The 26,922-nt window shown below is 43.6% G+C and overlaps 1 protein-coding gene across 4 annotated transcripts; it reads left to right on the top strand.

Moving 5' to 3' along the window:
- Positions 1 to 129: 129 nt before the first annotated feature.
- On the top strand, positions 130 to 26,887 carry LOC124002820 (protein kinase C-binding protein 1-like). 4 transcript variants are annotated; one of them, XM_046310576.1, is made up of 21 exons: positions 130 to 371; positions 12,629 to 12,699; positions 13,056 to 13,207; positions 14,003 to 14,224; positions 14,519 to 14,632; positions 15,754 to 15,819; positions 16,152 to 16,244; positions 16,338 to 16,425; positions 16,520 to 16,575; positions 16,659 to 16,736; positions 16,858 to 16,973; positions 17,097 to 17,608; positions 20,532 to 20,669; positions 20,876 to 21,034; positions 21,177 to 21,710; positions 21,814 to 22,308; positions 24,373 to 24,572; positions 24,838 to 24,918; positions 25,028 to 25,106; positions 25,269 to 25,508; positions 25,637 to 26,887. In XM_046310576.1, exons 2-21 carry the CDS (start codon positions 12,675 to 12,677, stop codon positions 25,804 to 25,806), a joined length of 3,618 nt encoding a protein of 1,205 aa, XP_046166532.1. In that variant the 5' UTR covers positions 130 to 371; positions 12,629 to 12,674; the 3' UTR covers positions 25,807 to 26,887. The 4 variants fall into 4 exon arrangements, with proteins under 4 accessions (XP_046166532.1, XP_046166530.1, XP_046166533.1 ...); XM_046310574.1 differs by lacking the exon at positions 130 to 371 and adding an exon at positions 6,342 to 6,494; XM_046310575.1 differs by lacking the exon at positions 130 to 371 and adding an exon at positions 9,025 to 9,280.
- Positions 26,888 to 26,922: the final 35 nt, after the last annotated feature.

Below are 26,922 nucleotides of genomic sequence, written 5' to 3'. Positions count from 1 at the left end.
GCTTGCGCTACGGGGGCGAGCACATGCGCAGATCAAATACACCATTAAACTGTTTACATGTCCTAATAATTCGAAAGATCGATTAAAACACCTGGTTTTCTAAGCAACCTATGCTTACTTTGATTTTGACTTAAGGCCGATTAAGATAAGCAGATCACGGTGTTTACATAACCATTTCCATACTCGGCCTATAGCCATCAACTGTTTAATATCGAATTATTAGTGTGCATGTGAAATCTAGCTCAGACAGCCCATAGCATAGTGCAGATCTAGCGTCCATGAACTATCGGTTGCCGAGGCTAGTTCAAATCCTATTCAAATGTTGGTCAAATAGTAGGCATAGCCCAGTCTAATTTCAAGTTAGACTTTTGGTGAGTATTTTTCTCATATCGCCAGCGATACTTATGAAAAGCTTTTTCAGCAGTTTAATTATTCTCATAACTGGCCAAGTAAGATTTCAGTTAATTATTTTTTACCTGGCAATTAGCCTACTGCTAACGTTACCAGTTGAACTAATTAGCTTGGCCTAGTGTGGCTAGATATCCACGTGTGTGTGTGTATGTATGTATATATATATATTCAGCAAAAAAAGAAACGTCCTCACTGTCAACTGCGTTTATTTTCAGCAAACTTAACATGTGTAAATATTTGTATGAACATAAGATTCAACAACAGAGACATAAACTGAACAAGTTCCATAGACATGTGACTAACAGAAATTGAATAATGTGTCCCTGAAAAAGGGGGTCAAAAGTAAGTCAGTATCTGGTGTGGCCACCAGCTGCATTAAGTACTGCAGTGCATCTCCTCCTCAAGGACTGCACCAGATTTGCCAGTTCTTGCTGTGAGATGTTACCCGACTCTTCCACCAAGGCACCTGCAAGTTCCCAGATATTTTCAGACTTGCTCAATGGGATTGAGATCAGGGCTCTTCGCTGGCCATGGCAGAACACAACATTCCTGTCTTGCAGGAAATCACACACAGAACGAGCAGTATGGCTGGTAGCATTGTCATGCTGGAGGGTCATGTCATGATGAGCCTGCAAGAAGGGTACCACATGAGGGAGGAGGATGTCTTCCCTGTAACGCACAGAGTTGAAATTGCCTGCAATGACAACAAGCTCAGTCTGATGATACTGTGACACACCGCCCCAGACCATGACGGACCCTCCACCTCCAAATCGATCCCGCTCCAGAGTACAGGCCTCTGTGTAACGGTCATTCCTTTGACGATAAACGCAAATCCGACCATCACCCATGGTTAGACAAAACCGTGACTCATCAGTGAAGAGCACTTTTTGCCAGTCCTGTCTGGTCCTGCAACGGTGGGTTTGTGCCCATAGGTGATGTTGTTGCTGGTGATGTCTGGTGAGGACCTGCCTTACAACAGGCCTACAAGCCCTCAGTCCAGCCTCTCTCAGCCTATTGTAGGCAGTCTGAGCACTGATGGAGAGATTGTGCGTTTCTGGTGTAACTTGGGCAGTTGTTGTTGCCATCCTGTACCTGCAAGTGTGATTTTCGGATGTACTGATCCTGTGCAGGTGTTGTTACACATGGTCTGCCACTGTGAGCATGATCAGCTGTCCGTATAGCGCTGTCTTAGGCATCTCACAGTACGGACATTAAAATCTATTGCCCTGGCCACATCTGCAGTCCTCATGCCTCCTTGCAGCATGCCTAAGGCACGTTCACGCAGATGAGCAGGGACCCATGGCATCTTTCTTTTGGTGTTTTCTAGAGTTAATAGAAAGGCCTCTTTAGTGTCCTAAGTTTTCATAACCGTGATCTTATTGTCTACCGTCTGCAAGCTGTTAGTGTCTTAATGACCGTTCCACAGGTGCATGTTCATTAATTGTTTATGGTTAATTGAACCATGGGAAACAGTGTTTAAACCCTTTACGATGAAGATCTGTGAAGTTATTTGGATTTTTATGAATTATCTTTGAAAGACAGGGTCCTAAAAAAGGGACGTTTCTTTTTGCTGAGTTTATATACAGTCCCAGTCAAAAGATTGGACACATCTACTCATTCAAAGGTTTTTCTTTATTTTTTTACTATTTTCTACATTGTAGAAGACATCAAACCTATGAAATGAGACATATAGGATCAGGTAGTAACCAAAAATGTGTTAAACAAATCTAATTATATTTTATATTCTTCAAAGTAGCCACCCTTTGCCTTGATGACAGCTGTGCACACTCTTCATTCTCTCAACCAGCTTCACCTGGAATAGTTTTCCAACAGTCTTGAAGGAGTACCCACATATGCTGAGCACTTTTTGGCTGCTTTTCTTTCACTCTGCGGTCCAACTCATCCCAAACCATCTCAATTGGGTTGAGGTCGGGAGATTGTGGAGGCCAGGTCATCTGATGCAGCACTCCATCCCTCTCCTCTTGGTCAAATAGCCCTTACACAGCCTGTAGGTGTGTTGGGTCTTTGTCCTGTTGAAAAACAAATGATAGTCCCACTAACCACAAACCAGATGGGATGGCGCATCACTGCAGTAAATAATGATCTGTTCTTAGTTGGCTTGCCTAGTTAAATAAAGGTTAAATAAAAAAGTTGTGGTTTCTTTGCAGCAATTCGACCGTGAAGGCCTGATTCACGCTGTCTCCTCTGAACAGTTGATGTTGAGATGTCTGTTACTTGAACTCTGAATCATTTATTTAGGATGCAATCTGAGGTGCAGTTAACTCTTAATGAAATTATGCAGCAGTGGTAACGCTGGGTCTTCCTTTCCTCATTAGAGCCAGTTTCATCATAGTTCTTGATGGTTTTTGCGACTGCACTTGAAGAAACCTGAAAAGTTCTTGAAATTTTCCACATTGACTGACCTTCCTGTCTAAGTAATGATGGATTGTGGATTCTCTTTGTTAATTTGAGCTGTTCTTGCCTTAATATGGACTTGGTCTTTTACCAAATAAGGCTTTCTTCTGTATTCCACCCCTACCTTGTCACAACACAACTGATTGGCTGAAATATGTTAAGAAGGAAAGAAATTACACTATTTTGCTTTGAACAAGACACACCTGTTAATTGAAATGTATTCCAGGTGACTACCTCATGAAGCTGTTTGAGAGAATGCTAAGACTTGAATAATCTCATATGAAATATATTTTGGTTTGTTGAACACTTTTGTTTGGTTACTACATGATTCCATATGTGTTATTTAATATTTTTGATATCTTCACTATTATTCTACAACATAAAAAATAGTACAAATTAAGAAAAAACCCTTGAAGTAGTAGGTGTGTCCAAACTTTTGACTTATAATATATATACAGCTGACTAAATTGTTAATAGCCTTTGTCGTTTCAAAGAAGTAGGACTTTTAATGGAAATGCATTTTTCTGTTGCAACTCGCTAAGAGGTCAGGGAGGGGTGACATCATGCAATGCCCTTTCACATTTAGCTCCACAAGAGGTCACTGTTCTCTTTCAGGTTCGGCAGAAGTACAGCTCTTGGCTACACCTATTAATATGTATATATATATACACTGCTCAAAAAGAAAGAGAACACTAAAATAACACATCCTAGATCTGAATGAATGAAATATTCTTATTAAATACTTTTTTCTTTACATAGTTGAATGTGCTGACAACAAAATCACACAAATTATCAATGGAAATCAAATTTATCAACCCATGGAGGTCTGGATTTGGAGTCACACTCAAAATCAAAGTGGAAAACCATACTACAGTTGGATCCAACTTTGATGTAATGTCCTTAAAACAAGTCAAAATGAGTCTCAGTAGTGTGTATGGCCTCCACGTGCCTGTATGACCTCCCTACAACGTATGGGCATGCTCCTGACAGTCTGTGGTGCAACGTGGCATTGGTGGATGGAGCGAGACATGATGGCCCAGATGTGCTCAATTGGATTCAGGTCTGGAGAACGGGCGGGCCAGTCTATAGCATCAATGCCTTCATCTTGCAGGAACTGCTGACACACTCCAGCCACATGAGGTCTAGCATAGTCTTGCATTAGGAGGAACCCAGGGCCAACCGCACCAGCATATGGTCTCACAAGGGGTCTGAGGATCTCATCTCGGTACCTAATGGCAGTCAGGCTACCTCTGGCGAGCACCCCACACCATGACTGACCCACCGCCAAACCGGTCATGCTGGAGGATGTTGCAGGCAGCAGAACATTCTCCACGGCGTCTCCAGACTCTGTCACGTCTGTCACATGTGCTCAATGTGAACCTGCTTTCATCTCTGAAGAGCACAGGGCGCCAGTGGCGAATTTGCCAATCTTGGTTTTCTCTGGCAAATGCCAAACGTCCTGCACGGTGTTGGGCTGTAAGCACAACCCCCACCTGTGGATGTCGGGCCCTCATACCACCCTCATGGAGTTTGTTTCTGACCGTTTGAGCAGACACATGCACATTTGTGGCCTGCTGGAGGTCATTTTGCAGGGCTCTGGCAGTGCTCCTCCTGCTCCTTCTTGCACAAAGGCGGAGGTAGCGGTCCTGCTGCTGGGTTGTTGCCCTCCTACGGCCTCCTCCACGTCTCCTGATGTACTGGCCTGTCTCCTGGTAGCGCCTCCATGCTCTAGACACTACACTGACAGACACAGCAAACCTTCTTGCCACAGCTCGCATTGATGTGCCATCCTGGATGAGCTGCACTACCTGAGCCACTGGTGTGGGTTGTAGACTCTGTCTCATGCTACCACTAGAGTGAACGCACCACCAGCATTCAAAAGTGACCAAAACATCAACCAGGAAGCATAGGAACTGAGAAGTGGTCTGTGGTCACCACCTGCAGAACCACTCCTTTATTGGGGGTGTCTTGCTAATTGCCTATAATTTCCACCTGTTGTCTATTCCATTTGCACAACAGCATGTGGACATTTATTGTCAATCAGTGTTGCTTCCTAAGTGGACAGTTTGATTTCACAGAAGTGTGATTGACTTGGAGTTACATTGTGTTGTTTAAGTGTTCCCTTTATTTTTTTGTGTGTGTATGTGTATATATTATATCACAGCCAGATGTGATACATCTGATACACATTATATATATAATATGTTTTACAGTCCATGGTCTACAAAGTGCCAACAATGAACAATGGAGCTGCCTATTCAGGCAAAAGGGACGAGGCAAAATGTCTCACAGTGAATAAACTGGTACCCTGTGTAGTTTCAACAAATGCAATGTGCCATTCAGTGTACCGATGAGGGCAAAAATGAAATGTTATCGGCACAGGGACCTAGGCACTATTGTACATTGTCAAACTGCAGAGAGGAATACCCTACATTTAAAAATGGAATTTCATTCGATTTCTCCTTTCTGCTATAGGCTCCCGAGTGACACAGCGGTCTAAGGCATTGCATCACTACAGTCCCTGGTTTGAATCCCAGCTGTATCACATCTGGCTGTGATTGGGAGGTCCATAGGGCAGTTTACAATTGGCCCAGCTTCGTCTGGGTTTGGCCGGAGTAGGCCGACATTGTAAATAAGAATTTTTTCTTAAGTGACTTGCCTAGTTAAATAAAGGTAAAGAAAAAAATAGCCACAGTTTAGTCTGTTTCTTTAAAGTAAATGTCCCTTAAGAAAGCAGACAAATCACAATTATAGTATTGTGTTAGTGAGGTTATAACATTGGAGTATTCGCCTACTGTACATGTTTGAAAACCTGATTAGTCAGACTTGCCAAAGAAACATAATTGGTAAATACCCATAGCATCACATAAAAAGTTCCTGCAATTATGTATTTATTTCATTAGATAAAATCATCACTTATCTGTTCATAAAAAGTATATGTTTATGTGACCACTTTAGAATGAGATGGCATATAAGAACTTGGTTTGAACTTCTGTCTTCAAAATAGTAAGTCATCTACATTTTCTTTCTCTGTTTGCACTGTTATGTAATGTGTTGATGTTCAGTTGGCTTTTGGACAAGTTCATCTCAGTTACAAGAGGGGGAAACTTTGCAGATCGACCTCACTGACTGTCTCACTGTTTGTTTGCTCTCATGTATTTGTGCAACACTTTTTCACTGCGGAAGATTTTAGCTTAAGGGTGGGATCTATGAAACAGGCCTTTTCTGAAACATGTGGCCTTGGGCCTTTCCAGTATTCATGCCCCTGTTGCTGGAATTTGTGAAATACAACCAAATGTCCTTGTGATATAGACGGGTCAAGCATGGATTGCAGCACCATGTGGTTTTATTGGAAGTTCTGTGCTGTGAAATGGTTTATTTTGTGATTTGGGCCTTGTTTCTCCCTCTGTCCACAACGCTTCTCCTGCCTGCCTGCCTGTGCAGAACAAAAGATTAGCAGTCAGGAAATGCCCCAGCCAATCAGCTGCAGCCTTACATCCTGCCAGTGAAAGCAGGCCACTCACAGCTTGGTATCTATCCTAGCAGCCGATCGGCCAGCCTGGAGAGCCGTGGCTGTGCTCTGAGCAGGGTGAGGACAGAGGGCTGTCCTCCATGTTTTAATAAGCATTGACATAAAACACTGAGTTTTTAGCCATGCATCCACAGAGGTAAGCTTGCTTTTCATTATTTCACTTTAATAAGCTACCAGCTACTGTGTATGTTCTGTGCCTTGGGAATATAGGTTTGTCTCAGGGAGAGAGGGGGAAGAGTCCCCACAGCACAGTAGTGGAGCCTGGCAGGAGAGCAGAGTACAGCACAGCAGGCTGCCTCTGCTGGTTATGTCTCTGATCACATACGGGTCAGCCTGTTTTACTACCTTTATACAGAATATAGCATGGCAAGAGGAATATATTCCTGTTGGAATAAGGAACAGGATTGATCTGTTTGGCTTGGCTGTCAGGTTGTAAGGGTTTATGACTGTCACAGGCCTGTACAGTCAAAATGGAAGGTGTGGGGAGGTGAGAGCTGTAACATTCAAGATGGGATCCCAGTGGATTTAACAGATGGTAAAGAGACAGCTCAGCAATGATAGCACAGCAAGAATGATTTAGGCCTTAGTGGTATTAGAGCAGAGCACTGCTTTTAATCATATGCCCTTTTAAGCAGGAAAGCAATCTTTATCTTTACAAGAGCAAATATTAAAAAGGCATATTCTCATGGCTGTACAGTCTTTTTCCAGACTACTGTTTATATCTACAGGTTTTAGCATGTTTAATTATTGAACGGGATTTGTATATTGAACAACTAAAATCTCTCTGAATGTTAGATTATATTCCTCAAAGGTTTAGTATCTGGTGAGAAAATCTGCCTAATGGTCTTTTTCAGTTCACTGCTTTCTCTTTGCTGTGAGTGGCAGCCATTTCATAGAGCTTCCCCTTTCTGTGCCTTGGCTCTAGGCACTCTGGGTGATATCATGTGAAGCCTGACGAAGGGAAGCAGGGCTGTTTCAGACAACCTTGGACATAAAAATATCATTATCCCAAGAAGGATATAAGAATATTTAATTCTGTAGTGGAACTCATAGAATTCACACACATAGACCAACGCTGTATGTCGGCAGATGTGTTGTCAACAACCATGCAAACTATCATATTATTCCTTTATTTCTGGCATGTAACGCCAATTGCCTCTAATTCATGGAGTCAAAACACATGACTTTTTACCGTACAATGGTTCTTCTTAATGAATTGAATGGAGAGCAAACCTTTTCATCCAGTCCCTTTTTGTGAATGGTCTTTGGTAATGCCCATAATCTCTTCATTCCTGTCTGGCGTGAGGATTTGAGGTGCTGCCACCTACTTAACCCATTGATAGACGCTAAGTACCTTTAGCGCCCATTGATCAATGTATCTTCTTCTTGGCGGACTTTTGTTAACTTTTACAGCAAGGTCAGGTATAACAGTTGTTTTGGAAACATAAGAAACGTATATTTCATATCAGCGAGAAATACTTTTCTAAACACAAAAGGTTAAATTAATACACACCTTTTATTAGTATTCCCACACGGCCATTTCGGCATGTTACAGGGCTTTTTAAGGAAGACCGACAGAAAACAAAGGTGACCACCTGTGCTAAATATCTATCTACCGTGCATCTGTGTGTCAGCATAACTGGAGAGGAAGTGTAGTTAGTCAACTGGAGGCACACAGTGTATGGATCTGTGAAAATCTGATAACGTTACAATAAGTGTAGCTTTTTTATTTGAAAGATGCTTTATCACTGATATGAAAGATAAGGGCCGTATGTTTCGAAAACCGCTTAGCAAGCAATGATTATTGATGTTTCTAATACGGCGTCAGAATTGTAGTTCACATGGCCAGCAGTGGGCGAAGCTAACAGCTGAAAACCCTACGGAGAGAAGGGTTTTCTAGAGCTACGACCAACTGTACTTTGTAATAATGGTCCAAACAAGAAAACCAATTCATGCTGCCACTTTTGCTTTTATTCACCACACCTGTGTTGTCTGACCTTTTCTAACGACCTTCATGTCATTCAGATTTGTTCTCCATATCATAATCGTTTTAATGGCAGCATTAGTATTTATTTAACTTCAAATAGAAAGTGTGGTTCAAAGTGGCACTGGCAGAATAAAATAAGTAATAGCAATACCACTTTTGGTTACAAGTATAGACACATTGTAAAGGTCCAGAAGAAAAGTCAGTAGGAAAGTGTTGGACTGGGAAGAAAAGGGTGTTGGCAGCATGTTCTCCAGTCTTAACCATAGCCGACCATTTTGATTTTGAGGCCTGTGACATTTACAGCCCTGTCTTTGTGCTCAGTGTAAGGCCCTTCCTGCATTCCTGTGAGCCGGTCTACTGGTAAGCTGTGTGTGATCTCTACAGCAGCTCGTCTCGACTGGAGCTGTGTGTGCAGTGTTCTCAGCAGGCAGGCAATGAGGGAATGTCTTCAAAATGGACGCCACACACACTGCCTCATAACTGTGGAGTGAGATTGGAGGGAATCTGATACGCTCCCTTTTTGCCTGTGTAACTGCATCCCCCATGTTTTAGAAAATGCACACAACCAGTGAGGACTATATGGGCTTTGAGGGAGTGAGGGACTTGGTTCCAGAGGTTTTGTGATAGTGAGGAGAAATCCTCTCTGCATTGCAGCACTGTCTGAGGAGATAGGGGAGAAGAGAGCCTGTGTGGCACTCTGAGCCAGGCGCCCAATCAGGCACCTCCGTGTGGCGCTCAAACCAATCGGCAGTCCACAGCTGAGGTTAAAGATTGACAATCGCAGAGAGAGCAGCAGGGAGAGCAAGGCCCTTCTGGGAAATTCTGCACCAATCTTTGCCTCATCCCCCACCGGCCTCAAAAAAATACAAATAAGAAAGAATAACAATTAAAAAAGGCTGAAGAATCTGTATTCTGTGCGTAAAGAGAAAAAAAAGGTATGCTGTCAATTTCCTACATTGAAGCATGGGTGTTCTGTCAGAGGGTGTGGGAGGGATTATATCACTATATTAATGAAAATAATGTATTTTCGGAAATGTTTTAACTACAAGAAGGGTGTTGGAGGCATTGGTTTAGTGTGTTTTCACTGTCTCTTGCTCTGCATATCTGACCGGATGAGAAGGGGATGTTGCTGAGGCAGACTCTGTCTGTGCTGAAAGCCTTTATCAGAGGTGGAGGCCAGTAAAGCCAGTGCTCTGTCTCTGTAATTTTCTGCCCCCGAGATGGAGGAGAGAGAGACAGAGAGGGGTGATAAAGAAATGGTGGAAAAGGGACTACATTTGCTTCTCTAACAGGGAGCTGCTGTCTTTGTATCCCACACTTTCGCATTCTAATTATGCTGCTCTCTCCAAGAGCTAAATAAAAATCTGGTGAAATTGAACCCATCTGAGCTGTGAGACAGTAGCTTGTGCCGTGGCGTAATTTTTGTGTGTCTGAAACAAGGGTATCGACACATTGGTGTCTGAAGAAACAAGGATGTTCATGTTGAGCTGATACTGCGTAAAACCTGTTTGACCGTTTTCTTATGAAGCAGTGGCTTTCCCACAAGAAAGTACCTTTTTTTAAATTCAAGGAAGTGTGCATTTAAATGATGTGTCCATAGGGCTGGGGCTGTGTTTGTTCAAGTCAATGAAACAGTAATGTTTAAGTTGCTTCTCTCTTGACTTGAGGGATATAAAACGCATGAGACTGGGGTAGTCCCATTTTAGAGGGAAACGACTATGGCATTGTAGTCACCATGCAGTTTTAGAGCTGATGGTTCTCCATTGCCCCTGGCCTCAGTTTAGCCTTGACCTGTCTCAGTAGGTATTGGGGCCCAATGGTTGTGGGCTCAGGATTCATGACTGATGCGAATGGTTGAGTGTGATATCATTTTTAGATTACCAACAGGTTTGTCAAACTATTCTATGATTTATTGAAAAAAGTGTTTAAACAATTGTTATTTTTTTAAATCTTTAACATTTATCTAAAAAGGCATAAACTCAAATTTTTAAACCCTATTTTACATTATCTGAAGTGTTTGTTCTGCCCACCATTGGTTGAGACATAGCATTTTCTTTAATGCAGGGTGAGTGTCATTTCAACCATAGAAATAGTGGAGCTATCCCTTCAGACCCCTGCATCCCGACATCTCATTCCAAAATCAGGTCCATTAATGGAGTTGGTCCCCCCTTTGCTGCTATAACAGCCTCCACTCTTCTGGGAAGGCTTTCCATTAGATGTTGGAACGTTGCTGTGGGGACTTGCTTCTATTTAGCCAAAGTTATTAGTGAGGTTGGGCACTGATGTTGGGCGATTAGGCCTGGCTCGCAGTCAGTGTTCCATTTCATCCCAAAGGTGTTTGATGGGGTTTAGATGGTCTGTGCAGGTCAGTCAAGTTCTTCCACACCGATCTCGACAAACCTTTTCTGTATTGACCTCGCTTTGTGCACGGGAATTGTCATGCTGAAACAGGAAGGTCCTTCCCCAAACTGTTGCCAAGACATTGGAGGCACAGAATCGTCAATAATGTCATTGTATGCTCTAGTGTTAAGATTTCCCTTCACTGGAACTAAGGGGCCCGAACCATGAAAAACAGCCCCAGACCATTATTCCTCCTCCAGCAAACTTTAAAGTTGGCACTGCATTCGGGCAGGTAGCGTTGTCCTGGCATCTGCCAAACCCAGATTTGTCCATCGGATTGCCAGATGGTGAAGCATGATTCATCACTCCAGAGAATGTATTTCCACTGCTCCAGTCCAATGGAGGTGAGTTTTACACCACTCCAGCCGACGCTTGGCATCGATTTTTACGCGCTTCAGCACTCTGCGGTCCCGTTCTGTGAGCATGTGTGGCCTACCACTTTGCAGCTGAGTTGTTGTTGCTCCTAGACATTTCCACTTCACAGTAACAGCACTTATAGTTGACTGGGGCCTCTCTAGCAAGGCAGAAATTTTACAAACTGACTTGTTGCAAAGACGGGCATCCTATGACGGTGCCATGTTGAAAGTCACTTCTGTACGGGCCATTCTACTGACAATGTTTGTCTATGGAGATCGCATGGCGGCGTGCTCGATTTTATACATGTGTCAGCAACGGGTGTGGCTGAAATAGCCAAATCCACTAATTAGAAGGGGTGTCCACATACTTTTGTTTTTGGGTAATTGATGCTAAAGCTGATGTTCAATCATAAAATAGTTTCACAACCCTGTTTGTAAACTTTCAAATTATATCAAACTCAAACATTTATCTTTTTTAGGGAAGACACGGATGTCTCATGGTAGAATGGGGTATGCAAAATGGGTCTTCTTTGAGCCCCTCTCGCTCCTGAATGTTTTAGTGTTCAGGTTCAAAAAGGCTATTTCTACCACGGGCAAACATGTATGGAAGGTTTTGTTCAAATCAAAAGAGGTGCAATCAGAGTAATTGAAATCATATGGAACGACCCCATGTTGAGTTTGAAACTAGAACGCATTTGGCCGTTTAGTTAATAATAGTTAGTTACATAACATCCATACCCAGTCAATTCCAGTAGATGTGTCTGTGTAATTTGTCCATTTGAGAAATCCACTTTTGACATCAATGCATGATTTATGGGTTTGAGTTCATGTGTAGATAGGATTCAACTCCATGTTATGAAATGCATGGCTCCAGAAAAGCACATCTAATCCCTGGGACATTGTTCTGAGGCACTGACAGATGATTGTTGACCTTCAACCTAATCACATTCTGTCAGTTTCACACTCTGGAACTCTGAACATTAGAACACTGCTTTACTAGACATTGTCCTTCTCCCAATAAGAGAGGGACTCTTGCTGGCCATAGCCTGTAGATTTATGATACCTCTGCACCAAAGCGAACAGTGTGTGTCTGTGTCCAGTCAGGATTGGTTTAGACAGAGTTTGCCTCCGGGCCAAATGGACTCTCACTCTAAGAATAACCCCATTGTAGTGAGACCGAGAGAGTAGGTCAGTGTTGAAGCAGACCTTTACAGCCAGACAGGATTGTCTTTCCTCTGAAAATGATACTAGATCCACACAAATCAGATTTGTGAGACTTTGGTTTCACATTTACACACAAGTATTTCAGCAGATGCTTTTATACAGTGTGATTTATGATTGTTACTTAGTAGATGGTGTTGCGAAACCACGTGCAAATTGAACACACTGTAGATGAAGCAATGTCTGGTGTAAACATTGTGCGAGTCAAACTGTGAAAAGGCATTGGATGAATTGATTTATGTTGGGAGTCTTTCTGTAGGTATTGTCATAATAGGGCTTTAATAGTGCATCTCTTTTCTCTGCCAGTTTGGCTGAGGAGGAGGTGAAGACTGAGTCGGATGCAGTAGAGGGGATGGAGATATCTACACGATCCAAAGGTGAGAAACACTGAAAGCTGAGCTGTACTTTCACCTATTTATGCCTATGCCTATGCCTACAGGCAGTATGTGGGGGTGGTGAAAGGCTTTATTTAATTGCTCCCATGTTGAGTGTAGGCTACTGAATGTATGTGTCTGGTACAGAGCTGAATCACACACGGTACAAGATGGAGGCTAATATGCTGCTTCTGTTCATATCGCTGTCATGTCTTATCACTATGGTAACCGGTTTTTATCTTCTGTACTGTATGAAAACAATGAACATCTACTATTCTATGGCCAGAACATGCACTTTCTTCTGGGAAATAATACATCTGTCATGTTGGCTTGCATGACATCTGACCCCCTCCCTGCAGTTTCGGACCCTGGGTCAGTGGAGCGGGCGGCCCAGAAACGCAAGGTGCCCAGCCCCCCTCACTCGTCTAATGGTCACTCCCCGGCTGAAACCTCCCCCAGTCCGGTCAAAAAGAAGAAGAAACCAGGAGCGGTCAGCAGCAGTAAAGACCAGGTGCGACCTCCCCCTGCACTCTCCTCTGTGCTCACACTGTTGTGCTTTCAGAGGCTACTGGGTTTCTGTTACACTGAAATATATCCTACTAAAAAACCTGTGTATAACATTTTCTGTTCCGGTTGTCTTTTGGTATGCCATGGGACTATTTTATGTTTGACACCATGAGGTTGATATTTTCTTATAGTGTTACAGTAAGCCTATATGGCCTAATACTAATGTAATAAGATGTATCTAAATAATTGTTTCATTAATGTGTTTGAATGCTTGTTTTTGCAAATTCTGCCTACTGAAATCAAGTGATTGGTGATGCTTTGGTTGTTGCTCACTCACACTGAGACTATTAATGATTAGCACTTATCTTTATAACGGGTAAATTACAATAGCAACCTGGGCTTAAAAGCCATGGATCAAAGCGTCTCAATGCAAAAAAAGTAACAGGTGTGGACCAAAACACAGACTGCTTATCAGATCCAATCTGTAAGCGATACTAAAGGCTAGTTTCTCAAACTTATCCTTTTCACTGTCTTGACCTTTGAAAGGGGATTTGTAATATAATCTACAGTAATGATTCTCTTCCAGTCTGATACCAGGAACGGTCAATTAATCAATGTTTTAATGCCCTATGTCGCAATACAGGGTTCTAAGCAGTCTGTTTTGGACAGTTACTATGTAGATTGTCTTTTTTGAAAAACATTTGTAATTGTTTTTTTGTATGTCTGCAATGCTGCTCATGTAATCTCACACCTGATTTTTGAAACCCCAAACGTTCTCTTTCTCTTGCCTGCATTTCAGTCAGAACTAAGACATGGTCCCTTTTACTATGTGAAGCAGCCAGCACTCACCACAGACCCTGTGGATGTTGTGCCGCAGGACGGCAGGAATGACTTCTACTGCTGGCTGTGCCACCGCGAGGGCCAGGTGCTCTGCTGTGAGCTCTGCCCGAGGGTGTACCACGCAAAGTGCCTAAAACTACCCGCAGAGCCCGAGGGTGACTGGTTCTGCCCTGAATGTGAGGTACTCGCTTGTGGGTGGGACTGAAAACCAGTTGTCTACCAGGAAGACAACTTTAAAACCTTAAAATGCATGGGAGGCTGGGGCTTGAGGCTGGACCATGATGACAGACATCCCTATTTTATGGAATTTACTGAGTTGAGAAAAATTTTGGAGTTACAAGAAATTCTGACCATGTTGGTATAAGATGTGGTCAAGGTAGTAAAATGAGGCTTGATACTGGGAATATCCTTTGAAATGGGAATATACATTTGAAGCTAACATCGTGCTAACAAAAGATTATTTCTTTTCTTTCAGAAAATAACAGTTGCAGAGTGCATAGAGACTCAGAGTAAAGCAATGACGATGCTAACAATAGACCAGCTGTCTTACCTGCTAAAGTTTTCACTCCAGAAGATGAAACAGCCAGGTGTAAGTGCACTGACCTCCCTCCAACTGACTGATCAGTAACATTCTAAATCAACTGCATATAGGACACATATTCCAAAGGCTTGTGCTTCTGCTTTTACCCTCACCACATTGTCATGGAATAACTACTTATTTCTACCTTTTCTAACTGTTGTTATTGACTTGTTTTGACAGTAGATATTGAACTGTTGAAGAATAGAGAGATCAGCATTAGTACAATTCATATACACTGAGTGTACAAAACTTTAGGAACATCTGCACTTTCAATTGCAGACTGAGCAGGTAAATCCAGGTGAAAGTTATGATCCCTTATTGATGTCACCTGTTAAATAATATCCACTTCAGCTTAAATGAAGGGGAGGAGACAGTTTAAAGAAGGATTTTTAAGCCTTGAGACAACTGACACATGGATTTTGTATGTGTGCCATTTGAGGGTGAATGGCCAAGACAAAAGATTGAAGTGTTTTTGAACAGGGTATTGTAGTTGGTGACATGAACTGCATCTCTCCTGGGTTTTTCACGCTCAACACATTCCTGTGTTTATAAAAAATTGTCCACCACCCAAAGGACATCCAGCCAACTTGACACAACTGTGGGAAGCATTGAAGTGAACATGGGCCAGCATCCCTGTTGGACACTTGACACCTTGTAGTCCATGCCCCGATGAATTGAGGCTGTTCTGAGGGCAAAGAGGCATGCAACTCAATATTAGGAATGTGTTCCTAATGTTTTGTACACTCAGTGTAATTCCAATGTGAGTGAACAGAACTATTTCACACAAACACAATAGAATGGTTGTGTGCTTGTTTATATGATCTGATTTTAAGACTGCTCAATGATTTCTCCTGATTTTGTGTTCCATCAGTGAGGTCCATTGCCCTTTCCCCAATACACTGTGAACTTATTTACTATACTCAAAGTCTGAAGTATCCTTTGCTGTTCTGGTTACAAAATGGTAAGCCATAAGTAAGTGTGTTCTAATAACACTAAACCACCCAAGCCTGTTTTTAGCCAGTCCTCTCCTCTACAATGACATAAAGAGCAAAGGAACCATTGAACCAAGGGTCCATTTTGGAAAGCGGTGTTGTGGTGAGGATACAGTTGCCCCTCTTACTCTTTTTCAGGACCAACCACGCTCGTCATCTCACTCCCCCCATGCAGGCGTCACGCAGAGAAAGGCTTTTAATTGGGTAATCAAACACAAAAAAAAGACCTAATCATATTTCCCCCGTTATTTTCCTCCTGTTTGGAGTGTTTTTGTGTCTGTTTTTAGTTGCTGTTGTCTGTCCTGGGGTGGTAGTGTTAGTAGGGGTTGTGGTGGTGGAGGTCATGCAATGAAGGCTTAATCCTAAATTGAGATGCAATTGAAATCTTAAATCCTAAATTAATTGCAATTATATATTTACATTAAAGTTTTAGCTATGAGTGTGTCTCAAGTTAGGATTTGGTCTAAGTGTGGCCTATTTGGAATTTGAATATGAAGGTTAATTCACTGTGCACGTCTCTTTTGTCTCTTCTCCAGACTGAACCCTTCCAAAAGCCAGTATCTCTGGAACAGCATCCAGACTACGCAGAGTATATATTTCACGCCATGGATCTCTGTACATTGGAGAAGGTTAGAAAATGTACTCCTTTCTTTGAGGTTAGAACTACAATCCCAAACCTCACCAGTGGTTGATCATTGACCTTTTCTGTTTTATTTTTCCAGAATACAAAAAAGAAAATGTATGGCTGCACTGAAGCTTTCTTGGCAGATGTGAAATGGATTTTACACAACTGCATAATTTATAATGGAGGTCTGTGTCCCTGTTTTGATTGCAATGGATTTTTACTGGTTATCAATAACTGGTTTGTAATGATTACTCACTGTGACATTCCTTCTTATTTTAGGCAATCATAAGCTCACTGCCACAGCTAAAGTCATAGTGAAAATCTGTGAACATGAGGTAAGTATGGGTATGCGGTCAAAGATTCTTTCAGGCCTTCAGAAGAGATTATTCTTCCACGTACAATGATTCTTCTCTTTCAGATGAATGAGATTGAGGTCTGTCCGGAGTGCTATCTGTCAGCTTGCCAAAAGAGAGACAACTGGTTCTGTGAGCCATGCGTGAGTTCAAAGCTTGTGCTAAACAAGTCATACATTTGAATTGTAGTACCTTGTGTATACTGAATGTGGTCTGTATAATGGTCTCAGTATGATAACTAGTCTACCTGTTTACTTTGCTCAGAGTAATCCTCACCCTCTCGTGTGGGCCAAGCTGAAGGGGTTTCCATTCTGGCCTGCCAAAGCACTGCGGGACAAAGACGGGCAGGTGGATGCTCGTTTTTTCGGGCAGCACGACAGGTACTTTTGGTACTTAACTATGTCACTTATACTCATCATTACATTTGGTATTTCACAGCTCTCCGTCTCTATCCTCTGTGTCTATTCAGCTGTTGCGTTGTATTATTATTCTTCACCTTCCAGGGCGTGGGTCCCCTTAAACAACTGCTACCTCATGTCCAGGGAGATTCCCTTTTCTGTGAAGAAGACTAAGAGCATCTTCAACAGTGCCATGCAGGAGATGGAGGTCTACGTGGAGAACATGAGGAAGAAGTTTGGAGTGTTCAACTATGCCCCCTTCCGGACACCCTACACCCCCGATAACCAGTACCAAATGCTGCTGGATCCTGCCAACCCCTCGTCTGGCTCGGTCCGACCCGAGAAGCAGGAGAAGATCAAGTTCAACTTTGACATGACGGCATCTCCCAAGATGCCCTTGACCAGGAGCATGCTGTCTGACGGGGGCGGGGGCATGGGTGGAGTTGGAGGGAGTACAGGCCGGAGGATCTCCCTGACAGATATGCCCCGCTCGCCCATGAGCACCAACTCCTCTGCTCACACAGGCTCTGATGGAGAGCAGGATACACCAGACAAGGGCCCGGTTAGAGCCCCAGTCAGCCACTACAGTGCTGGGGAGGAGTCCATGGACTGCACAGGTAGGTACTGCACACTGCCTCTCTGATAGTCTGGAGTCCTAGAGGAATATTAAATATCCTGTAACATCAAAATCAAATCAAATGTATTTATATAGCCCTTCGTTCATCAGCTGATATCTCAAAGTGCTGTACAGAAACCCAGCCTAAAACCCCAAACAGCAAGCAATGCAGGTGTAGAAGCACGGTGGCTAGGAAAAACTCCCTAGAAAGGCCAAAACCTAGGAAGAAACCTAGAGAGGAACCAGGCTATGTGGGGTGGCCAGTCCTCTTCTGGCTGTGCCGGGTAGAGGTTATAACAGAACATGGCCAAGATGCTCAAATGTTCATAAATGACCAGCATGGTCAAATAATAATAAGGCAGAACATTTGAAATTGGAGCAGCAGCACGGCCAGGTGGACTGGGGACAGCAAGGAGTCATCATGTCAGGTAGTCCTGAGGCATGGTCCTAGGACTCAGGTCCTCCAAGAGAGAGAGAGAAAGAAAGAGAGAATTAGAGAGAGTACACTTAAATTCACACAGGACACCGAATAGGACAGGAGAAGTACTCCAGATATAACAAACTGACCCTAGCCCCCAACACAAACTACTGAAGCATAAATACTGGAGGCTGAGACAGGAGGGGTCAGGAGACACTGTGGCCCCATCCGAGGACACCCCCGGACAGGGCCAAACAGGAAGGATATAGCCCCACCCACTTTGCCAAAGCAGAGCCCCCACACCACTAGAGGGATATCTTCAACCACCAACTTACCATACTGAGACAAGGCCGTGTATAGCCCACAAAGATCTCCGCCACGGCACAACCAAAGGGGGGGAGGCGCCAACCCAGACAGGAAGTTCACATCAGTGACTCAACCCACTCAAGTGACGCACCCCTCCTAGGGACGGTATGAAAGAGCGCCAGTGACTCAGCCCCTGTAATAGGGTTAGAGGCAGAGAATCCCAGTGGAAAGAGTGGAACCGGCCAGGCAGAGACAGCAAGGGCGGTTCGTTGCTCCAGAGCCTTTCCGTTCACCTTCCCACTCCTGGGCCAGACTATACTCAATCATATGACCCACTGAAGAGATGAGTCAACAGTGACCTAGACTCTGGTTTTCGGTATAAATAACAACCAAATCCAGAAAAACGCATGTTAAAAATGTTATAAATTGATTTGCATTTTAATGAGGGAAATGAGTATTTGACCCCCTCAATCAGAAAGATTTCTGGCTCCCAGGTGTCTTTTATACAGATAACGAGCTGAGCATTCATAATCTCAGCTTGTTACCTGTATAAAAGACACCTGTCCACAGAGGCAATCAATCAATCAGATTCCAAACTCTCCACCATGGCAAAGACTAAAGAGCCCTCCAAGGATGTCAGGGACAAGATTGTAAACTGGAATGGGCTGGAATGGGCTACAAGACCATCGCCAAGCAGCTTGGTGAGAAGGTGACAACAGTTAGTGTGATTATTTGCAAATGGAAGAAACGCAAAAGAACGGTCAATCTCCCTTGGCCTGGGGATCCATGCAAGATTTCACCTCGTGGAGTTGATCATGAGAACATTGAGGAATCAGCCCAGAACTACACGGGAGGATCTTGTCAATATACTGTACTCTACAACATCGACTGCATCCTTATGTAACACATGTATCACTAGCCACTTTAACTATGCCACTTTGTTTACTTTGTCTACACACTCATCTCATATGTATATACTGTACTCGATACCATCTACTGTATGCTGCTCTGTACCATCACTCATTCATATATCCTTATGTACATGTTCCTTATCCCCTTACACTGTGTATAAGACAGTAGTTTTGGAATTGTTAGTTAGATTACTTGTTGGTTATCACTGCATTGTCGGAACTAGAAGCACAAGCATTTCGCTACACTCGCATTAACATCTGCTAACCATGTGTATGTGACAAATAAAATTTGATTTGATTTGATTTGAATGTTCTCAAGGCAGCTGGGACCATAGTCACCAAGAAAACAATTGGTAACACACTACGCCGTGAAGGACTGAAATCCTGCAACGCCCGCCTGCTCAAGAAAGCACATATACATGCCCGTCTGAAGTTTGCCAATGAACATCTGAATGATTCAGAGGAGAACTGGGTGAAAGTGTTGTGGCCAGATGAGACCAAAATAGAGCTCTTTGGCATCAACTCAACTCGCCGTGTTTGGAGGAGGAGGAATACTGCCTATGACCCCAAGAACACCATCAACACCGTCAAACATGGAGGTGGAAACATTATGCTTGGGGGGGGGGGGGGGGGGGGGTTCTGCTAAGGGGACAGGACAACTTCACAGCATCAAAGGGACGATGGACGGGGCCATGTGCCGTCAAAGCTTGGGTGAGAACCTCCTTCCCTCATCCAGGGCATTGGAAATGGGTCGTGGATGGGTATTCCAGCATGACAATGACCCAAAACACACGGCCAAGGCAACAAAGGAGTGGCTCAAGAAGAAGCACATTAAGATCCTGGAGTGGCCTAGCCAGTCTCCAGACCTTAATCCCATAGAAAATCTGTGGAGGGAGCTGAAGGTTCGAGTTGCCAAACGTCAGCCTCAAAACCTTAATGACTTGGAGAAGATCTGCAAAGAGGAGTGGGACAAAATCCCTCCTGAGATGTGTGCAAACCTGGTGGCCAACTACAAGAAACGTCTGACCTCTGATTGCCAACAAGGGTTTTGCCACCATGTACGAAGTCATGTTTTGCAGAGGGGTCAAATTCTCATTTCCCTCATTAAAATGCAAATCAATTTATAACTTTTTTCAGGATTGTTTTGTTGTTATTCTGTCTCTCACTGTTCAAATAAACCTACCATTAAAATTACATATTGATCATTTATTTGTCAGTTGGTAAATGTACGAAATCAGCAGGGGATCTAATACTTTTTTCCCCTCACTGTATCTGTGCACTCTCCACAGCATCACCTGCTTCCACTCGACCTGGTCCTGCCTCTGGTGCCAATGACAGCCCTAAACCGTTCCACTCCCAGGGTCCTGCTCTAGTCCCCAAGCAGGAGAAAGCAACTCTCACAGGGAGCATCCTTAACCTCAACCTGGGTGAGCTGCCACACACCTACCCTCAGTCACACCACAATCATCTTCAAAGCTCACCTATTTAGCACACCTGGGAAAGGCTTCATGACAGCAAAACCATATCCATAAACCTTAACCATGTGTTGAGGCATTCCTACTTGGTCTAGTGATTGGAGTGGATTTCAACCAGTCAATAACATTGTTTGTGATATTGTGTGATGGCCTGTCAGACCGTAGCAAAGCCGAGATGGACCTAAAGGAGTTGAGTGAGACTGTACAGCAGCAACAGCAGGGGACCCCACCAGTCCTCACCTCACCCAAGAGACAGATCAGGAGCCGCTTCCAGCTCAACCTGGACAAAACCATTGAGAGCTGCAAGGCCCAGCTGGGTGAGTGAACTCGCCACACCGCTAGTAAAGCACCACTTATGAAGATAGCGGCACCAGTCAACTACTTTGTTTTCAGTTAGTCCATTTGTATGAAAACAACCAAGTAATACGTTTACCCCAATTTCCCCTCTGCTGTGTACAGGTATAGATGAGATCTCTGAGGATGTGTATAAGGGAGTAGAACACAGCGACTCAGAAGACTCTGATAAATCAGATTCGAGTGACAGTGACGCCAGTGACGAGGAACAGAAACCTAAGGCAGGCAAACACACAAAGGCCAATGACAAGGGCGAGAAGGACTCTTCCAAGAGGGGATCCAAAGACCCCCTACCCCCCAGCCTAAGTGAGGTCAAAACAAAGGGGCCAGCAACTGCCATGGTAACCATGGGGGATGCGGGGGCATCATCTACCCTCTCTGAATCCTCATCTAAAGAGAATCAGGGTGTACACTCGGACAAAGAGCCCCCAGAGGAAGCAAAAGCAGCCCCAGTGTCCCCGGCATCCAGAGAGAAGCCCCAGGTGAAGCAGGAGGCTAGGCAGCCCTCTGTGATGGATGACTCCGACTCTGAGAGGGAGCTGGTGATTGACCTGGGGGAGGACCAGGGGGGCAGAGACAGAAAGAAGAGTAGGAAAGATTCACGCACCACCAAAAATCCACCAGCCAATAAGACAGAGGGTGAGAGTCATCCTGTTCTCTATCACTAGTTGATCAAATATGAAAGCGAGAAAAAAGTTTAACCAAAACAGATGCTGTTATTAATATTTTCTTTCCATTGTAGGTAAAGCCCTGTCAAGTTCACTTACTCCATCTCAAAACAACACAGCCCATTTCTTAACCCCCAGTATGAAAGATTCATCACATTCTCCACTAGCCATTCCTCTAAACATGGTGTCCTTCACTACTGCTTCTTCCACCACCATCGCCCCCACCACACTCCCCAATGCCACACTACCGATGGCCCCCATCACATCCTCCTCTGCCACCACAGCAGTGAAGAAACAGCGCCCTCTGCTGCCCAGGGAGACTGTCCCGGTGGTGCAGCGGGCGGTGGTGTGGAACCCCACCAACAAGTTCCAGACTTCCTCCCAGAAGTGGCACATGCAGAAGGTGCAGCGGCAGCAACAGAATCAGCAGCCAGATACGCCTCAGCTGCAGGCAGCATCACCAGGCCAGCCACAGACAATGCCGCAAACGCCAGCATCTGCAACATCTTCATCCTTGCCTCAGCAACCTTCCCAAAGCACGCGGTACCAGACCAGGCAATCTGTCAAAGGTACACCACAGTATTAGTTGAAAATTAAATTAGCACACTACAGAGAAAATGGACACAACAAAAAAACTATTTGAGGTTCAACTGCAGGCCTAAAAAACATTGCTGTGATGTTTTATTTTTATTGAACCTTTATTTAACTGGGCAAGTCATTTAAGAACAAATGATTTCCAATGACTGCCTACTCAAAGGCAAAAGACCTGCGGGGACGGAGATTGGCATTTTTAAAAATATAATTTAAAATAAATAAAATATTGGACAAAATGCATCACGACAAGAGACATATACATTTACATTTAAGTCATTTAGCAGACGCTCTTATCCAGAGCGACTTACAAATTGGTGCATTCACCTTATGACATCCAGTGGGACAGTCACTTTACAATAGTGCATCTAAATCTTAAAGGGGGGGGGTGAGAGGGAATACTTATCCTATCCTAGGTATTCCTTAAAGAGGTGGGGTTTCAGGTGTCAACACCACATAAAGAGAGAAGACAACACCATAACATGGCAGCAACACATGACAACACAACATGGTAGCAACAGAAAATTACAACAACATGGTAGCAACAGAACATGGCAGCAGCACAACATGGTACAAACATTATTGGGAACAGACAAAAGCACAAAGGGCAAGAAGATAGAGACAACAATACATCACGCAAAGCAGCCACAACTGTCAGTAAGAGTGTCCATGATTGAATGAAGAGATTGAGAGAGAGAACTGTCCAGTTTGAGTGTTTGTTGACTCTCATTCCAGTCTCTAGCTGCAGCAAACTGAAAGGACGAGCAACCCAGGAATGTGTGTGCTTTCGGGACCTTTTAACAGAATGTGACTGGCAGAATGGGTGTTGTATGTGGAGGATGAGGTCTGCAGTAGATATCTCAGATGGGGGGAGTGAGGCCTAAGAGGATTTTATAAATAAGCATCAACCAGTGGGTCTTGCGACGGGTATACAGAGATGACCAGTTTACAGAGGAGTATAGGGTGAAGTGATGTGTCCTATAAAGGAGCATTGGTGGCAAATCTGATGGCCAAATGGTAAAGAACATCTAGCCGCTCGAGAGCACCCTTCCCTCCGATCTATAAATTACATCTCCGTAATGTAGCATGGGTAGGATGGTCATCTGAATCAGGGTTAGTTTGGCAGTTGGGGTGAAAGAGGAGCCATTACGATAGAGGAAACCAAGTCAATATTTAACTTTAGCCTGAAGCTTTGACATGTGCTGAGAGAAGGACAGTGTACCATCTAGCCATACTCCCAAGTACTTGTATGAGGTGACTACCTCAAGCTCTAAACCCTTAGAGGTAGTAATCACACCTATAGGGAAAGGGGCATTCTTTTTACCAAATCACATGACCTTCGTTTTGGAGGTATTCAGGACAAGGTTATTAAAGGCAGCGAAAGTTGTTGGACACTAATTAAGCTTTGTTGTAGAGTGTTTAACACCAATTCTGGTGAGGGGCCAGCTGAGTATAAGACTATCATCTGCATATAAATGGATAAGAGAGCTTCCTACTGCCTGAGCTATGTTGTTGATGTAAATTGAGAAGAGTGTAGGGCCTAGGGTTGATCCTTGGGGTACTCCCTTGGTGACAGGCTATGCCTGAGACAGCAGATTTTCTGACTTTATACACTGCACTCTTTGAGAGAGGTAGTTCGCAAACCAGACCCACAAGAATGGAATGGTCTACTGTATCAAAAGCTTTGGGCAAGTCAATAGAAATAGCAGCACAACATTGGAATCAAGGGCAACGGTGACATTATTGAGGACCTTTAAGGTTGCAGTGACACATCCATAACCTGAGTAGAAACCAGATTGCATACCAGGAGAATACGGTAGACATCAAGAAAGCCAGTCAGTTGATTGACAAGTTTTTGATAAACAGGGCAAAATAGAAATGGGCCTATAACAGTTAGGGTCAGCTTGATCTGACCCTTTAAATAATGGACGAACTATGGCTGCCTTCCAAGCAACGGGTACCTCCCCAGAGAGGAGAGACAGGTTAAAATGGGGGTCTAAACATGTCACTGATTTAGTCTTGGTTCTTGTTGTTTACTCTAGCTGTCCAGCAGAAAGACCCTCCACTCAGTACGTCCACGTCGTCTGTTACCCTGGTGACCAGTACCCCACCCTCTGTGGCCATGATAGCAGCCCCTGGATTTGGTAGTGGCCCCTCCACCACATCTTCCATGGCAGGGGACTTCCAGATCCCCACCGCATCAGCAGACGTAGCAGCTGACATTGCGAAGTACACTAATAAAGTAAGTATGCGAGGCTTGGATCGATGGCCAGACACTATCAGTATTATGGTTTGGAGCAAGGCTTATTGAAGCATACACACTTTTGGGGGACCATTTTACATATGGCAGATAACAAAAAATATATATATTTAATCTATATTTTATTTAAGGTATGAATAGTCATTGGCCTCTTGGGTATTCAAGAGTGTGATGAGTCTGCATTCAAAGAGATTGCATAAAGCTTACTTCCGAAAAGTTTTTGCTTCAGGTCTCCTTTATCCCTCAGATAATGGATACAATCAAAGGGACTGTGACTGAGCTGTATACAGACCTTTCCAAAAACACTTCAGGGAACACATTAGCAGAGGTAGGTATCTGCTGGTTGCCCTCAGAGGGACTGAATACCACCATGCCTATGATAGTTAGCTGTATGACTCTGGGGAGTCTGAGTGTATGTCCTTGTCTCTCCCACACAGATTAGACGATTGAGAATTGAAATAGAAAAACTGCAGTGGCTTCATCAACAGGAGCTGTCAGAAATGAAGCACAATCTAGGTAAGGACCTTTGCGCATTACTCTAGCTTAAACTGCAGATGACCTTGGCAAATCTGGGTCAAGGACTGTCTGTCAGTATAACAATGAATGTCATTGACGAAGGTGAAGTAATCACATTCTACAGAAAAGGTTATGTTATTGTCTGTGTGTGTGCATGTGCAGAGTTAACCATGGCGGAGATGAGGCAAAGTCTGGAGCAGGAGAGGGAGCGACTGATGGCGGAGGTGAAGAAGCAGATGGAGGTGGAGAAACAACAGGCAGTAGACGAGACCAAGAAGAAGCAGTGGTGTGCCAACTGCAAGAAGGAGGCCATATTCTACTGCTGCTGGAACACCAGCTACTGTGACTATCCCTGCCAGCAAGCCCACTGGCCAGAACACATGAAGTCCTGCACACAATCAGGTAACGCACACGCACCAGCCATATTCAGAGCTGAATTGATATTAGTTAAAGAATATTGAATCCATCTGACTGACTATAGTTATCAAGTGTCTTACAATTGCATAGTTATTTCTGTTCTCCTTTTGTAGCGACAGCCTCACAGCAAGAGCCTGAATCGGGGTCCACGGCAGACGGCCCAAACAAAGCCTCAGGACAGTCAAGTGGTCAAACCTCTCCCAGAGGAACGACATCCACCCCCACAGACAAAGACTCTAACGTGGAGAAAGGCAAGGACAATGTCACTGTCAGCCTTTCCTAACACTGAGCCCTTGCCCCAACCATTGAGTTATTGCACTTGAACCTGTAACATAAAACTATCGACACTTTATATTTTCAAGCTGCTGCTCTGGAGTAATCCAAAGGCTCTTTTTTTGTTAATGACCGGAATTTTATCTTTTCCAAAAATCTACAATCATCCTTATCCATCTCAAGTATACTTACTGTATTTCCAGGAGATGAATGTCCAATGCCCTGTGGGACAAGTAACCACTAGAGGGCACCACCTGTTCTCACAATCACTGTCAGCAACAGGCAGTACATTACACTCCCTTTGCAAGCTCACAGAGAAGCAGCTTTATGGCCAAATTTGAGGAGTAGGTGTGTGAGTAAGATGCATAGAAAGTTGATCTATTATTATCTGTAATATTAATAAACATTTATTGGGAGTGCATGATAAGTTTTGGTACTGGACAGTTTGGTCAATGATCACCCAGATGCCTAAACTCAATATGAGCGGACAAGAATGGAACATGGCTTCAGATGAGTGTTAACACAAATGTATTGTTTTCTTTCTACAATTGTGTATGTTAATTTATTTATACCAGAATGTTGCCTACAGTTTATTGCAGAGATAATGTTAATATACTGCCTGTTGAATTAAGATATGGTTTAAAGATGGGCTTTTCCATTTCGGAATGTTTTTCTTTCCTCCCTTGGGTCTCATGTTCATCATAATGCTGCCATTTGTCCTAAATTCATATTTCTGTGTTATACGCATGTTGTCACTGAGAAATAAACCATATTTATGTCAAACACAGGCCTAGTTTGAGGTAACAGAATACACCACTACATTTAAGGCTGTTACATTCTTCAATGTGTCTGCCACATAATTGGTTGAAAATTATAAACTACAGCGAACAAGTCTGTCAGGTTTGAGCGCTCTACACCTTATTCACTCATCTGAGAGCAGGAAATGTCATTTGATTTTCAAACTATTTTCCTACTTCAATCTACTGTAATAGAATCATTCCTCCCTGTATAGAGAAGTGACTAAATCAACTCTGTTGTATTTAATGTCTTGTTTGTTTACATTCTGTAAATAAATAAAGTATGTTCTGAAACTGTTTGACCATTATTATGGCAGTTGGGGTGAAAT

Source organism: Oncorhynchus gorbuscha, linkage group LG18 (assembly GCF_021184085.1).
Source record: "Oncorhynchus gorbuscha isolate QuinsamMale2020 ecotype Even-year linkage group LG18, OgorEven_v1.0, whole genome shotgun sequence".
Lineage (NCBI taxonomy): Eukaryota > Metazoa > Chordata > Actinopteri > Salmoniformes > Salmonidae > Oncorhynchus > Oncorhynchus gorbuscha.
The sequence above is the reverse complement of the archived record's forward strand: the minus strand, read 5'-3'. Positions and strand labels throughout refer to the sequence as shown.

What these genes read in the sequence shown, in the direction of transcription:
- LOC124002820 (XM_046310574.1), top strand. An exon ending in AGAAGATGAAACAGCCAGGT is followed by an intron (nt 14,633 to 15,753) that starts GTAAGTGCACTG and finishes ACTCTTTTTCAG; the next exon opens with GACCAACCACGCTCGTCATC. An exon ending in GAAGTCCTGCACACAATCAG is followed by an intron (nt 25,509 to 25,636) that starts GTAACGCACACG and finishes CTCCTTTTGTAG; the next exon opens with CGACAGCCTCACAGCAAGAG.